Source organism: Myotis nattereri (genome assembly GCF_964212035.1).
Source record: "Myotis nattereri genome assembly, chromosome: 8".
NCBI lineage: Eukaryota > Metazoa > Chordata > Mammalia > Chiroptera > Vespertilionidae > Myotis > Myotis nattereri.
The window spans coordinates 35,875,849-35,889,123 of record NC_138083.1 but is presented as its reverse complement, the minus strand read 5'-3'; the positions used below and the strand labels follow the sequence as shown (position 1 = coordinate 35,889,123).

Below are 13,275 nucleotides of genomic sequence, written 5' to 3'. Positions count from 1 at the left end.
AATCCCTGGTCAGAGTGTGCAGGAGGCAGTTGGTCGATGTTCCACTTACGCCAGTTTGCAACTTCCTGTTTCTTGCTTGTAGTGGTTCCTTGAGGAAGGGCTCCAGCTGCTGGGGTGCACTGACAAGTGGTGTCCCTGCTCCTGCAGCTCTTGCGCCACAAGGTGCTGGGAGTTTCTTTGTGACCCCTGACTTTGGCTGGGATCAAAGACCTCCTTCCCACCTCAATCTCCTTTCTCCCCAAAGCAGTATCCCAGGCGTTCCTCTTCCCAGGTCCAAAGATATGCTGCACTTAGCTTCTCACAGACTCAGATAATTTCTAAGAATGAAATTTCAGACAACAGCTTGGGACATTTTAAGCGACAGGCCCCAATAATCCATGACAAAGGTTGCTGCCTACTCACTGTTGACCTTAAAAGTAAAAGTTATTTTACCTGGCTGGGTATCTCAGTTGGTTAGAGCATATCCCGAAATGCCAAGGTTGCGGATTCAATCCCTTCTCTGGGACATCAAACAAGTGGTACAACGAACCAATGTATCTCTCCCTTCTGTCTCCAAAGTCAGTAATTTTTTTTAAAGTTATTTTATCAGCAAAAATGAGTTTATTTGGGAACAGCAGTGTTGCAAATCAGGGCAAGCAAACTATAACAAAAGCCATAGAATGAAGGAAAGGAACCGTATTTTATGGAGAAAAAGGGATTTGGGATAGGTTTTGAACAAAGGTCCATTGGAGAAAAGTGATTTCAAGGAGGTGACAGTTTCTCATTGGCAGAGTTGCTAGGGTAGTTGATTTCTTGTAGGAGATGCAATGAACATCTTTTCCTGGTGGGGCCTGTAATTGACAACTCTTCCTGTAGTTGCCATGGAGTGTTAGAGCTTCCCTTTCTGGCCTCTGGACTCCCATTTTAGTGGTTTCCTTTTATTTTTAAATCACCAAGCTCACTGCCTGCTTCCTGGCTGACAATGAGGTGTGAGAGAGGAAGGAGTCCTGAACCCCTGCTTTTTACTTGGAGCCCCAACTAAAGGTTGTCAGGGTTAATGTCTGGGGACCAATGGTCAGTATTTATTTAGCTTGTCAGTGGGAGAAACTCCTCCCAGTCCCCTGCACCTCTGGAAATCCTGGGAAAAAAGGGAGGAGTGGGCACAAGTGGCACCTTTGTTTGTAAGTCTCCTAAGGCATAGCCTTCTGGCTGTAGGGACCCATGGCATCTCCCAGTCACAAGCAGCCATCCCAGGTTTATCAGCAGATCCCCCCAGGACAGACAAACCAGTGAGATTGTGTATGGAGTTGTACCTTCCTTGTTTTTCTCAGGGGCGGGGGGTAGGGGGAGCTCCTTAGAAGGGGAAAGACTGAATGGTAGTTCCTTAATGTTTCCTTTCTGTCTGGTGGTCTGCATTCCCTGGATGTGGAGGCATCTTCGGGTGTTCTCAGGTTTAAAGGTAGGGGGCAGCACTGTCTCCAGCTGACCTGGAGAAACGCTTAAGAGGAGTATAGTTTTAGGGCCGGGATGATCGGGTTTCCCCCCAGACCACGGAAATAGTGCGTGCGCAGCCTGCCGTACTTTCGATGTAAAGCGGACTCCTCGAAGGGAAAAGGATCTTTCTGGCCCTTTAAAGAAACAGGCACACACTTTCAATCGGCCTGCACGAACTATTTGGATTTTAGCCCAGCCCAAGCCACGTGCCCTTGAAGTCCCGCCTGCTAAAAGCTACGCCCCAACCTCAGTAGCCACGCCCGCGCCCGCGCCCAGTCCTAAGAAGCCACATCTTACTAGAGATCACCAGCCCTTCAGGGACCCCAGGGTCGAGGGGGAGTTCCTACCTGGAAGCCCCGCCCCGCTGGCAGCCGGGAGCGGCGCTCAGCAGTTGGGATTGAGCACGCGGCAGGAACAGGTGCTGCGGAAGAAGCGGCACATGCAGGAGGCGCACGGGTCACAGCAGGGGGGCGCCGGCTGTCTGCAGCTGTCGCGGGTGGCTACGCAGGGATCGGGCGGCGGGGGCCGGATCCGCGTCACCTTCTTAATCGAAGCCTTTCTCTGCTGGGAAATGCCGGGGCTGTCCAATCGCCCACTCCTGCCCCACCCGACCTCACCTCTGCCTGGGAATCTTTGGGCTATGGAGGCCACGGACCCGACATCCCCACCCACTGCCCACCACCTGCTCGACTCACCCCAGGGGGCCCCGGCCTGCTCCCTAATCATGTCCCGCCGCCTCCATCCTCAGCAAAACTGACATGGCCCAGCCTGGCCCTCTTCGCTCCCTCAGGGACCCCACTCAACTCCACCGTTTTTAACTTCCCCTTCTCCCTTTCTGTCCTCTCAGTTCTGCCTTCACAGTAAATCCTGACTCTACCCACTTCTTCACCTCCGCTACCCTGGGCCAGGCCACTGTGTCTGTGCTGCCCTGGGCCCCTTACAGTCCATCCTCCAGTGCTCCAAAGAAACCTCTCCGAAAACCTATGATGGCATCCCACTCTGGTTTAAAGCCCCCCAATGGTTTTTCCTTGCACTTGCAATAAAACATAAACTTTACTTTGACCCTGAGGCCCTGTGTGCGCCCACCCCTCCCCTTAACGCCTTCACCACACTGCCCCACTGGCCTTCCTTCTGTGCACCAGACGAAAAAGTGTTACTACCGCAGTGTCTTTGAGCTGGATACTCCCTTTCCTGTGTCTCTAGTGCAACTGAAAAACTGAATTTTCAAATTTTATCCAATTTAGCCCTGGCTCATGTGGCTCAGTGGGCTGGGCGTTGTCCTATGCACTGAAAAGTTGCCCCTTCTATTCCTGGTTGGGCACATGCCTGGGTTTTGGCTCCATCAGATGGTGAGGTAGCCAATCTCACATAAATGTTTCTCTCTTTTGCTCTCCCTCTAAAAAAAATCAATAAAGATCTTCAAAATTTTTCATTTAATTTAAAACTGAAGTAGTGTAAAAATTTTTTGATAAACACTTTATTGTTTTTTAGGATTACGTTGACTTTGTTAAAAATTAACATCTGAATTAAGATGTGGCCCAGCCAGTGTGGCTCAATAACCACTGAGCACTGAACTGTAAACCAGGAGGTCATGGTTGGAGTCCCAGTCAGGGCACATGCCCAGGTTGTGGGCTCCATCCCCAGTAGGGGTCATGTAGGAGGCAGCTGATTGATGATTCTCTCTCATCATTGATGTTTCTATCTCTCTTCCTCTCCCTTCCTCTCTGAAATCAAAAAGAAAAGAAAATCATAATATTTTGGACATATTGGGTTAAATACAATATTAAAGTTAATTACATGTGTTTCTTTTTACTTTTAAAAAATGTGGCTGTTATAACATTTAAAATTATATATGTCGTTCCCATTGTATTCCTACTGGGTGTTGCTGCTTGAGATGACTGAATTTTTCAGTCTGATATTTAAATGCTTCCTTGCAAAGGTTTTCCTTTCTATCTCATTACCATGCTTTAATTCCTTCAGTGTTTATCATATTAAGAATTTATTTCACCTATTTATTGGTTTACTTGCTGTTTGCCTGTTTTCCCCACAAGAATGGAAACTCTATGAAAGCAGGGATCTATCTCCTTGTTCACTTCCATATTCCCGGTACCTAGCATATAGATAAATTTGTCAATTATATACTCTTATCTGTCAATCATTTGATTTGCTTGTTCACTTTACCTAAGGCCCAGAGAGGAGCAGGAACGTTCTCAAGATCAGACAGACAGTGCCAGCTCCTACCTCCTAAAACCTAGTCCAGGTTTCCCTGGTCTGGTTACAGATGATCTGATAAAACGAGTCACACTAAGGAATAATGTGTGCATCTCAACAATGCCTTACTCCAGTGTTTCCCAAAGTGTGGGAATCTCTACCATAGTGATATGATTTTAAATGGTGCATGAATATTAAATGATGCTGAATCCCAGTGAGAAAGGATTGTTTATTTTTTATCTTGTTCAACTTGAAAGGCTCAATATGGTCTGGTGCCAGTATGTCCTTAATGCCTCCCCAATACTTTCTAATCTTCCTTTTAACACAGAGAACAAGCTTCAGATTTAGAGCCTTTGGCAGGCAATACCATTTAGCTAGAATCCACCAACGGTGTTTTATTTTCATTTTACTTATTATTATTTTTAAATATATTTGTATTAACTTCAGAGAGGAAGGGAGAAGAAGAGACTGCAACGTCAATAATGAGAGAATCATCGATTGGCTGCCTCCTGCACATCTCAAGCCTGAAACCCAGACATGTGCCCTGACCGGGAATTCAACCATGACTTCCTGGTTCATAGGTCAATGCTCAACCACTGAACCATGCTGGCCGGGCTCATTTTACTTATTTTTATAGTTACCTTCTACTTATGACAAAGGATACGAGTTTTCTATCACAGTAATATAATTTATAACATTTTAATTTTAAACGTATTTAATACATAGATGAAACTCAGATGTGGCAAAAGTTGTGGAAATGGTTCTGAAATGACTGAGGTTTAGGAAACTTTGCATTCATCCAAAAGAATAAGTGATGATAAAGTTTCAGGCAGGGGGCTAGCTAGTATAGGAAGATGCTTTTCACGTATACGTTTTTTTTTTACTCAGTGAACCTCAGCTCCTGGGGCTTCTGTGAAGGTCTGATTCAGGACTCAAGGGCAGGAAGCCTTTAGGTAGCTGTCAGCTACTTTTTTTCATGTAGGTCTGAAAAATCATTTAGTTCCCACCCAGAGCTTGGGGGTCCTCCCCTTTTAAGTCCAGTCCCACCCCCACAGTGAGAACTCCCAGGCCTACCTTGGAAGCTCTCTTCTTTTCTGCCTCTTTTCTGCTGATCTTTTTGGACTTTTTGTTTAGCCCTTTAAAGAGAGAAGAGAGCAAAGACAGATGTTTCTGGGGCCCTGAGCTGCAGTGAAGTGGGAAGTGCTGAGGGGGCTCCAGGTGGGGGAGAGAATGAGAGGTTGGCTGGATGAATCACATCTTGGTACTTAGGCCATCAGTTTCTTTTTTTGGCCATCAAGTTCTTGTTAGCCTGGCTGCTGACCTGGAGCCAGGGACTGAGAGCAAAGTGTCCTCTGAGGGAAGGCAAAGGGGAAATTCCAGAAGGCCCTGTAAAATGGACTCAGTGTCTTATACATGGATGGACCTGGGTTTCCTATAGTCCTATTTTCCATTTCTCAGAGCTTTGGAGTCAGGCAGACCTGATTTAAATTTAGTCTTTGCAATATAGCATCTGTGTAGTCTTAGCCAACGTACTTATCCTTCTTAAGACTCAGTTTTCTCATCTGCAAACAGGGTACTGTAATACCTACCTTGCAGGGTTGTCTTGAGGATAAATAAGGTATGTTTGTAAAGTGGAAAGTCTGGCACATTGAAGGTGATCAATCAGTGTTGATGTACTTCAACTCCCTTCCCTTGCCTTACTTCAGCTAGAATATCCTCTTTTGCTAGTGAGAGGCAAGGCAGTAAGGGACATTAGTTTTTATTTTAGGTTCTGAAGTTAAACAACTGGGTTTAAATTCTGGCTCTGCCAATTAAGAACTGTGTGATCTTATGTTAGTTACTTAGCTTTCCTAAGACACAATTTCTTCAACTGTGAAATAGGAGTAAAAATAGTACCTCACCTCACAGCGCCTAGCACACAATAAGTACTAGTATGCTTGTTATTATTTTCAGATGGAAATAATAATTTAAAACAGATCTCTAGTACCAGCTGTAATGGCCTTGATACATTCCCTGAGCAGTCATTCTCAACCCTGGCCTGACAGGACTGATTCATCCCAGACTTGGTTATATTCTGCAGGATTTCCTAGTTTGTTACCACTGATAGACGTGCTGTGATTCAATAAGTGTCAGAAATGCTAAGTTAAACTAAGTTCACCAAGTGTCTTAACTCTCCAAGCCTCTAACATGCCAAGCTACATTTTAGGTAGGTTGGTATGCAGGGCTTTCCTAAACCAAATGAGTCAAGGGATGCTTATTCGTCCAGGATTATTTCATGGGGTGAGCAAGAAGGAGCCTTGACCTATGGCAGTGGATCTTGGTATCAGCCTGGGGAGCATGTTTGGCATCCTGAAGTCCCTTCTCAACCACCAGAACCCAGAAGCTGGGCCCAAGGCCAGGCTACTTACCCATGATAGAGACAGAAGGGGAATCCAACAGGTTCATGGAAGAGTTGCTCCTCAGGCTTCTGTCATTGTTGGGCTTCTCTTCAGGAGCCAGGTGGCTATAAGCAGTGAGGAAGCACAGGCAGACCAGCAGGGTGGCCAGGAGCAGGCGGGTGACATCCATCTGAGGAGGCCTGAGTGGGACAGGGAAGGCAGTCAGGTGATGTGACAAGAGAATGTGCCCTCCTGCTTTCTTTGTTTCTGTGGGCTGGTGCTCTGACCCAGTTCCACAAGTGTCCCAGGGGAACTGGAGGACCAGCAAGGCTTAAGACAGGGAAGGGGAACAGATAAGGCTCATAAGATTCGGTGAGAAAGATGCAGGGATAAACGGCTCCTTCAAACAAGTGTATGTCGTCACATAAACTATATTCCCACACACCGAGGGAATGAATGCAGGTGTGGTTTGAGTCAGGAGAATGGACTAATGCACATAGGCTAACTGGATTTGTTGATTTATTGATCTATCACTAGCTGGATTATGATGAAGCAGACGGATCCCAGAGTGGATTTCTTCCCTCGTTTGTGCGAGTTTGTCTCAATGAGGGCTTTAGCAGCATCTTCATATTCTCTAAATGCAGCATCTCCACCCAGGCCCTCCCTGGGCATGTTCTCTGTGGTCTGGGAAGAAGCTGAGGCTGCTTTTCTAAGGTTCTGTCTGCCCTGCCATAAGGCTCTGTGGGTGAGAAGAGAATGTCTGTTCTTGCTGGTCCCGCCCACTCCTTGACTCCATACAGCAGCCTAGCCAATGTCTAACCTATTCCTCCCAGCCTTCAGCTTGGTTGGAGTAAAATTTTCTTTATGTCTGTTATATTCCAGGAGTAAGGGATCCAAACAGTCAGCCCTCACCCTCATTATAAACTCCTTGAAGTCCATCCTCTCCTCCTCTCAACCCTAATGACATGCCTCCTGATTTCTTTAGATTCCTTCATCATCGGGCATTTGCCCATCATGAACTGACCACCATTTTTCTTCTCAAAACCTGGTAGGGAGTCAATGAAATGAACACTGGGCTGGGAGTCAGGAGCTTTGAGTTCTTGTCTTGATTTAAGCATTAGTAAGATGCATGACTGGATAAATCCATTCTTTTTTATAGACTCTTAAGTTCCTTGTTGATAAAATGAGAGGAGTGGACTAGGTCAGTGGTTTGCATTATTTAGCAGGGGAACTCTTTCTTCAAGTAAACGCTGACTTGCAGAATACTCAAATGTAAAACAGAAAGAGGCAATAAAGAAGTTTCTTAAGCAGCTCACATCTGTGTTGTGTGGTGGGTCAACAAATCTCATGCCCTAAAGCCTAAAACATCTCTTCAGGCCCTCAGGTTCTTACCTCATACAATTTGATCTCTGAGGTTCTACCTCATATCAGCAATAGTTAAACAAAACAAACCTGTATCAAAAACAAACCAGTCCTGGCCAGTTGCTCAGTGTTTAGCCCACAGACTGAAGGGTTGCAGTCAAGGGCATGTACTAGGTTGCAGGCTCGATTCCTGGCCCTGGTTGGGGTGTGTACAGGAGGTAACCAATTGACGTGTCTCGTATCGGTGCTTCTCTGTCTCTCCCCTTCCCTTCCACCCTCTCTAAAAATCAATGGAGATTTTTCCTTGGGTAAGGATTAACAACAACAACAAAAGGTTCCTTTGCTATCTAAGCAACAATAAGTAATAAACTTAAAATACAATTTCTTAGAACCCAAATAACTTAGTGGAACTATAAAACTACACTGAGTCTGGAAAGGGTGAAGTCTCAGCGGAATTAATCTTCTTCGTATTGGGAGAGGGCTAAAAATCAGTATACCTTGCACCAATCCTGGGGAGGATATGTATATTCTAAATGTAATATAGGTCCATAATACCTGGTTGTATTATAATCCTTGGAGTCAGATTTTTTTTTTTAATTTAGAATTTTGTGGATTGTGACAAAACAATATCTATATACTTTATTAAACCCCATTATAAGGGGCCTGGGAGCATCCATGATAAAAATATTGATGTTTCTGTAGCAAAAAGATGTGACTATTCATAACAAACAAAGACTGTGAATTGATTCACATACTCAGGTCAGGTTTGTTGCCAAATGATTTCAGGTAAGGTCATTTTGCTGTCAAATGAATTACCAAAGGAAAATTAAAACCTTACAATTTTCAGAGTTTGGGGATTTGGAAATTTCAGGTAAAGGATTATGGACCTGTAAAAGCCCTCATTGCTGTTACTACTCAACATGAGACACACACTCCCTGCTATGAATACAGGATAATAATGCTGGCAGCAATGACTACCTGTGTAATGTTTCTCAAGAATAATTTGTCATTCCCCTCTGTAGTAGTGAGGCAGTTCTTTGATTTGTAGTGTCACTGATGACAAGTCCTTCTCTTAAACTCATCAGCTGCTTTAAGTTACTGCTTAGCACTTAAGATGAATTTCTCTTCAGCATGGTGGATAGAAAGAATCCAGGAAGGGGAGTCAGGTCACCTGGATGTACTTGCCATTTAAGGGGCTGTGTGACCCTGCCTGTCTGGGCCTCTGGTTTCTCATCTGTAAAATGAGACAATAGGACTATAAAACTCAAGTATATATTACAAGGCACAGAGTAGCAACTTAATAAAAAATTACTGAACAGAAGAATCTAAATATATTTCTATTCTAAAACTCTATGAATTCAAAATTTCTAATTCTAGCTTCCCAGGCTTTGGGGCAGGTTAGACAGTTGCACCAAGAAAGATTTTGTAAAGGCTACTTGTGAATCCTTAGGAGTTGAGGGATTTACAAATGCATGAGTGTGATTGAATCTGACTAAACTCTGTAAAAGAGGGTGTGGGAAGTCATGGCTAAATGCAATCAGCTTATGTACCTTAAGAGTCTTGTCGGTGTGTGTCCATACCTGTGTGTGTGTGTGCAAGAGAACTAATGTGTAAGGGCTCTGACGGAGGGAGTGTGGGAAACAGTGTCCAAATCATCTCTGAGTATGGTGACAGTGTAACAGTATACAGTGCACACCGAGCACTGCAGATATCCCCTTGGCGATGGCACTGGGATAGTCTGGTATCTTAATCCTTCAGGGTCAAAGCGTTGGTCCCCAAAGCAAAGGAAAAGACGATAATCTCCCAGTGATGGGGATGACTACCCACCCATTGGGACAGAAGTATAGGGAGAGATGGAAACTGAAGAAGAGGTGAAGGAGCAGAGTCTTCTTTGAAGACGGTGAACAATAATAGCTACTGACCATACTAGATGTTAATGAGGTGCAGCCCTGATATCCTGTCCTGGGCTTTGCTTGGTGGCACCAGTGAGGGGAGCCAGTGTGTCTGGGCAGCTAGCAAGATGGCATTGCAGAGGAGGTGACTGGGCTCAGTTGTCTTCCACCACTGGCTTCCAGGCCTGCCAAGCACCAATGGCCAGGGACTTGGGGACCTGGGTCCACTCATCTCTGTGTAGGAGAAAAGTGGCCAAAGGCAAAGTAATGCTCAAGAAGGGCCCAACGCAGAGGATCAACTCATATAGGCTAGTGGTGATGGAGGCAGACTCTCCCCTCACCAGTTTTTTGAACAACAACAAAAAAAAACTTGGGAAGTAAAGGAAATTATAGCAGGGGGGAATCATAACCTTGATGTTGTTTGCAAAACTTTCTGCATATGTGCATTTCTTTGGGAGGGAAAGAAGGTCCATTGCTTTCTCTGAATCCATAAGGGAGTCTCTGGCCCCTAAAAAGCTCAGAACCACCCAGCCTCCGGGAGATAAAGTGGAGACCCTTTCTTTGTATATTATGTTCCTGCAACCTGAGTGGGGCTCATCCAGAATCACAGGCATATGAGAGCAGAGATGAGCAGTTTTTTTTTTCTGTCCAAGCAATAATTCTATAGTTGGGCAAGTGTGCTTGTTAGAAGGGGCACATCATTCTGTACTAGTGCTGGTTTAGAATATATTAAAGAAATATAACATTGAAGCAAACTGAAGAATATAAACACTGTGATCCCACTTGTGAACAAATATAAAGACGCTCTCAAATGTGTTTATGCTTATACTAGAGACCCGGTACACGAATTCGTGCATGAGGGGTGTGGGGGAGGGGTGGGTGGGGATCACAGGAGGTTGGCCGGCAGGCCCCGATCTAGTTGTGTAGATGTGCTGAGGTAGCAGCAAGCAAATTCCACAGACAGAGAGCCCCCAAATGGCCTGAACACCAGCTATGCTCTGAGGTGGAAATACAGCTCTACTTTGCTTGCTGCGCTTGGGCCGCCTCACTCTCCCCGAAAGAGAGGTAGAGACATGCACATTTTCATGTACTTCAGTATTTAAATTTTTTTACAAGCGTGTTATTGCTTTGTAATAAAACATTGAAGAATGATAGAAATAAAATAGTGGATGTCACTTGACATATCATCAAAGGATTTAAAGAAGCTGCAGAGAGAGTTATATTTAATTAGTGACAATGAGGCTAAGGAACTTGCAAGAACTTCCTCCTTTTTTGTACTTCAAATTCAGGGTACAGTTTGCTCTCGTTACCAAAACACAGGACTTTCTCTAAGTGTAACTTGTTTTTACCTGGGGCCCCTCTGTTACCAAAACATAGGACTTTCTCTAAGTGTAACTTCTTTTTACCCAGGGCCCGCCCCTTAATTGTCCTGGAATACTCTCAAAGCCTATTATCCTTATGGTTCATCAGCTACTGTTTCTGATATGCCAAAACCTGGGAGAGGTAACACAATTTTTACAGTGTTTCAGTTTCTTTGCCAAACTAGCTGTACCAAATACTGAGGGTCAGGGCCAGAGGAGAAATATCTCTCACTCATAGTTAACTAGATTTCCTACACCAGATATCCAATGGCTACATAAGGATCCTACTGCTCCACACGTCTTTCACCCATGTGGGCATCCATGATATGTGCAGCTGGGCTGAGCTTAGGAGGTTCCATTGGGGCTACTAGCCCATTTCTTTTTTAAAACATATATTTTATTGATTTTTTACAGAGAGGAAGGGAGAGGAATAGAGAGTTAGAAATATCGATGAGAGAAACATCGATCAGCTGCCTCCTGCATACACCTCACTGGGGATGTGCCCGCAACCGAGGTACATGCCCTTGACTGGAATCGAACCTGGGACCCTTTAGTCCGCAGGTCGACGCTCTATCCACTGAGCCAAACCGGTTAGGGCTTGCCCATTTCTCCACCCCCCCCCCCCCACTTATTTATTTGTATTTATTATTTAAAGTATTAAATATGTCTCCTTTTTCCCCTGAATGCCACCCCCCCCCCAGGCCACTCCCACTCCCAAGGGCAGAGCTTGCCCATTTCTTAATGTTCATTCAGGCTTATCAGTGATGACAATTTCTGGGGTAGCATGAGGGTGATAATATGCTTTACCTACTTATTATTGTCCTGGAATAGGCAATCAAGCAACAAATGTTTTTTGAATACCATGGGAAACTTTCCATAATACCCCATTCCAGGGGAGTTAATTATTCCTCCTCCCTAAACTCATTGTATTGTGATGATTTGTTCATTTGCCTCTTTTAGATTGAGCCTGTGCCATACTTATCTCCAAGCCCACCCCCTCCCTCTACCCCCCTGACTCAGTGCCTAGAATTATGCACAGCACAAAATAAGGCCTCAGTAAATGTTTCTCTCAATTGAATCAATTTACTGTATGCTCAGTATAGATGAATAATGGAGTCCCTGCCTTTAAATGACCTTTGGTCCAACAGGGAAGACAAATAAATAACTAGCAAAAAAGGAAGGAGACCAGTGCGAGAGCTGAGGTACAGCTAAATAAATGCCTTGGGTAGACAGGAGCAAGGGGTGGGGGGGGGGAGGGGTGAAACAGTACAGTGTCTTGGAGGATATTATGACTTATTCTTGAGCAAGGACCTCTCCAATCTCTTCAGCCTCCTTCCAATTTGGGGCTACAGCCCCTGAGGTATACCCACCCTCACCTCTGTGCTCTTGTCGGGTCCTCCTTCTCTCACATGGTTCTGTGCAGCAGCCAGGGGTGCCTTTCCTCTCCATTCTATAATACCTTTCCCCTTTGGCAGTCTCCTTGACCTTCTTGCCCTGGAGGGTGGCTTCCTTTTAGAGCCATCAGGCCAGTGGTAGCCAGATGAGCATAGCCAAGGCCAATGACTGAGATTTCCATCCCATTTTAATCAGTTATGTTGGCAGGAGCTTTTCTTAAGAAGCCAAACTTCATATTGGAAAAATCTTTAGGTCCTACACGCCCAAATTAGGGGTGTGGCCTGGGTAGTGGGAAATAGTGGGTGGATTGAATCAGGGGTACAGGTGCCAAATTCTTGATCCTCCCTCCAGATATAATTCTAGGCATTTCATTACCTCTCTCCCAATAAAACAGGGAGACCAATTTCCTCCTCATGCCTATCTCCTAGGATGTAAGTTACAGGCAGGCTACCTAATTTGCAGGGGGCTCCATGCAAAAGGAAAAATGGAACCACATGTTTAAAAATTCAGAATTTCAAGAAGGCTCCAGGAGAGCAATAAAGTAAGCATGAGGCCCTCAAAGTGTGGGGTCTGTGCAAATTGCTCAAGTTGCACTCCCATGAAGTCAGCCCTGATTTCCAGATTGAGAAAGCTGACACTGATAATGTAACATGGTGGCTATGAAGAAGTTTGTGGATTGTGGGAAACATTAAATTGCACTTAATGTAATTAGTGTCAGCAGTAAGTTATGTAATAATGAGACTACTTATAGACAACACTTGTAGCTGTCTAATTAGTGCCCTAGGCATCAGTCACCTCAGTGGAGGAGGGGCCAAAGAATGGACCTGGGTTCTAGACCTAGCCCTCCAGCAATTCATTGTGTGACTTCCAGCAAGTTACTTTCTCTCTATGTGCATTTTGTTGTTGTTGCTGCTGTTGTTAATCCTCACCTGAGGATATTTTTCCCATTGATTTTTAGAGAGAGTGGAAGGGAGTGGGAGAGACGAAGATAGAAAAACATTGATGTGAGAGAGAGACATCAATTGGTTGCCTCCCGCACATGCCCCAACTGGGGCTGGACATTGAGCCTGCAACCAAGACATGTGCCCTTGACCAGGAATCAAACCTGCGAGCCTTCAGTCCACAGGCCAACGCTCTAACCACTGAGTAAACTGGTAAAGGTTCTATGTGCATCTTTTTCTTTACCTATGTGAGAAAGGATTT

General features: G+C 44.9%; 1 protein-coding gene across 1 annotated transcript in view; it reads right to left on the bottom strand.

Annotated features, from left to right (window-relative positions):
- Positions 1-586: 586 nt before the first annotated feature.
- ASIP (agouti signaling protein) overlaps positions 587-13,275 on the bottom strand; it is a 73,750-nt gene continuing 61,061 nt past the window's right edge. Inside the window, exons 2-5 of the mRNA XM_081097013.1 lie at positions 6,093-6,262; positions 4,759-4,820; positions 1,821-2,037; positions 587-1,607 (exon numbers count right to left, since the gene is read on the bottom strand). Of these exons, the coding sequence (XP_080953139.1) occupies positions 1,858-2,037; positions 4,759-4,820; positions 6,093-6,262 (412 nt within the window). The 3' untranslated portion in view covers positions 587-1,607; positions 1,821-1,857. The remainder of the gene's footprint in view (positions 1,608-1,820; positions 2,038-4,758; positions 4,821-6,092; positions 6,263-13,275) is intronic.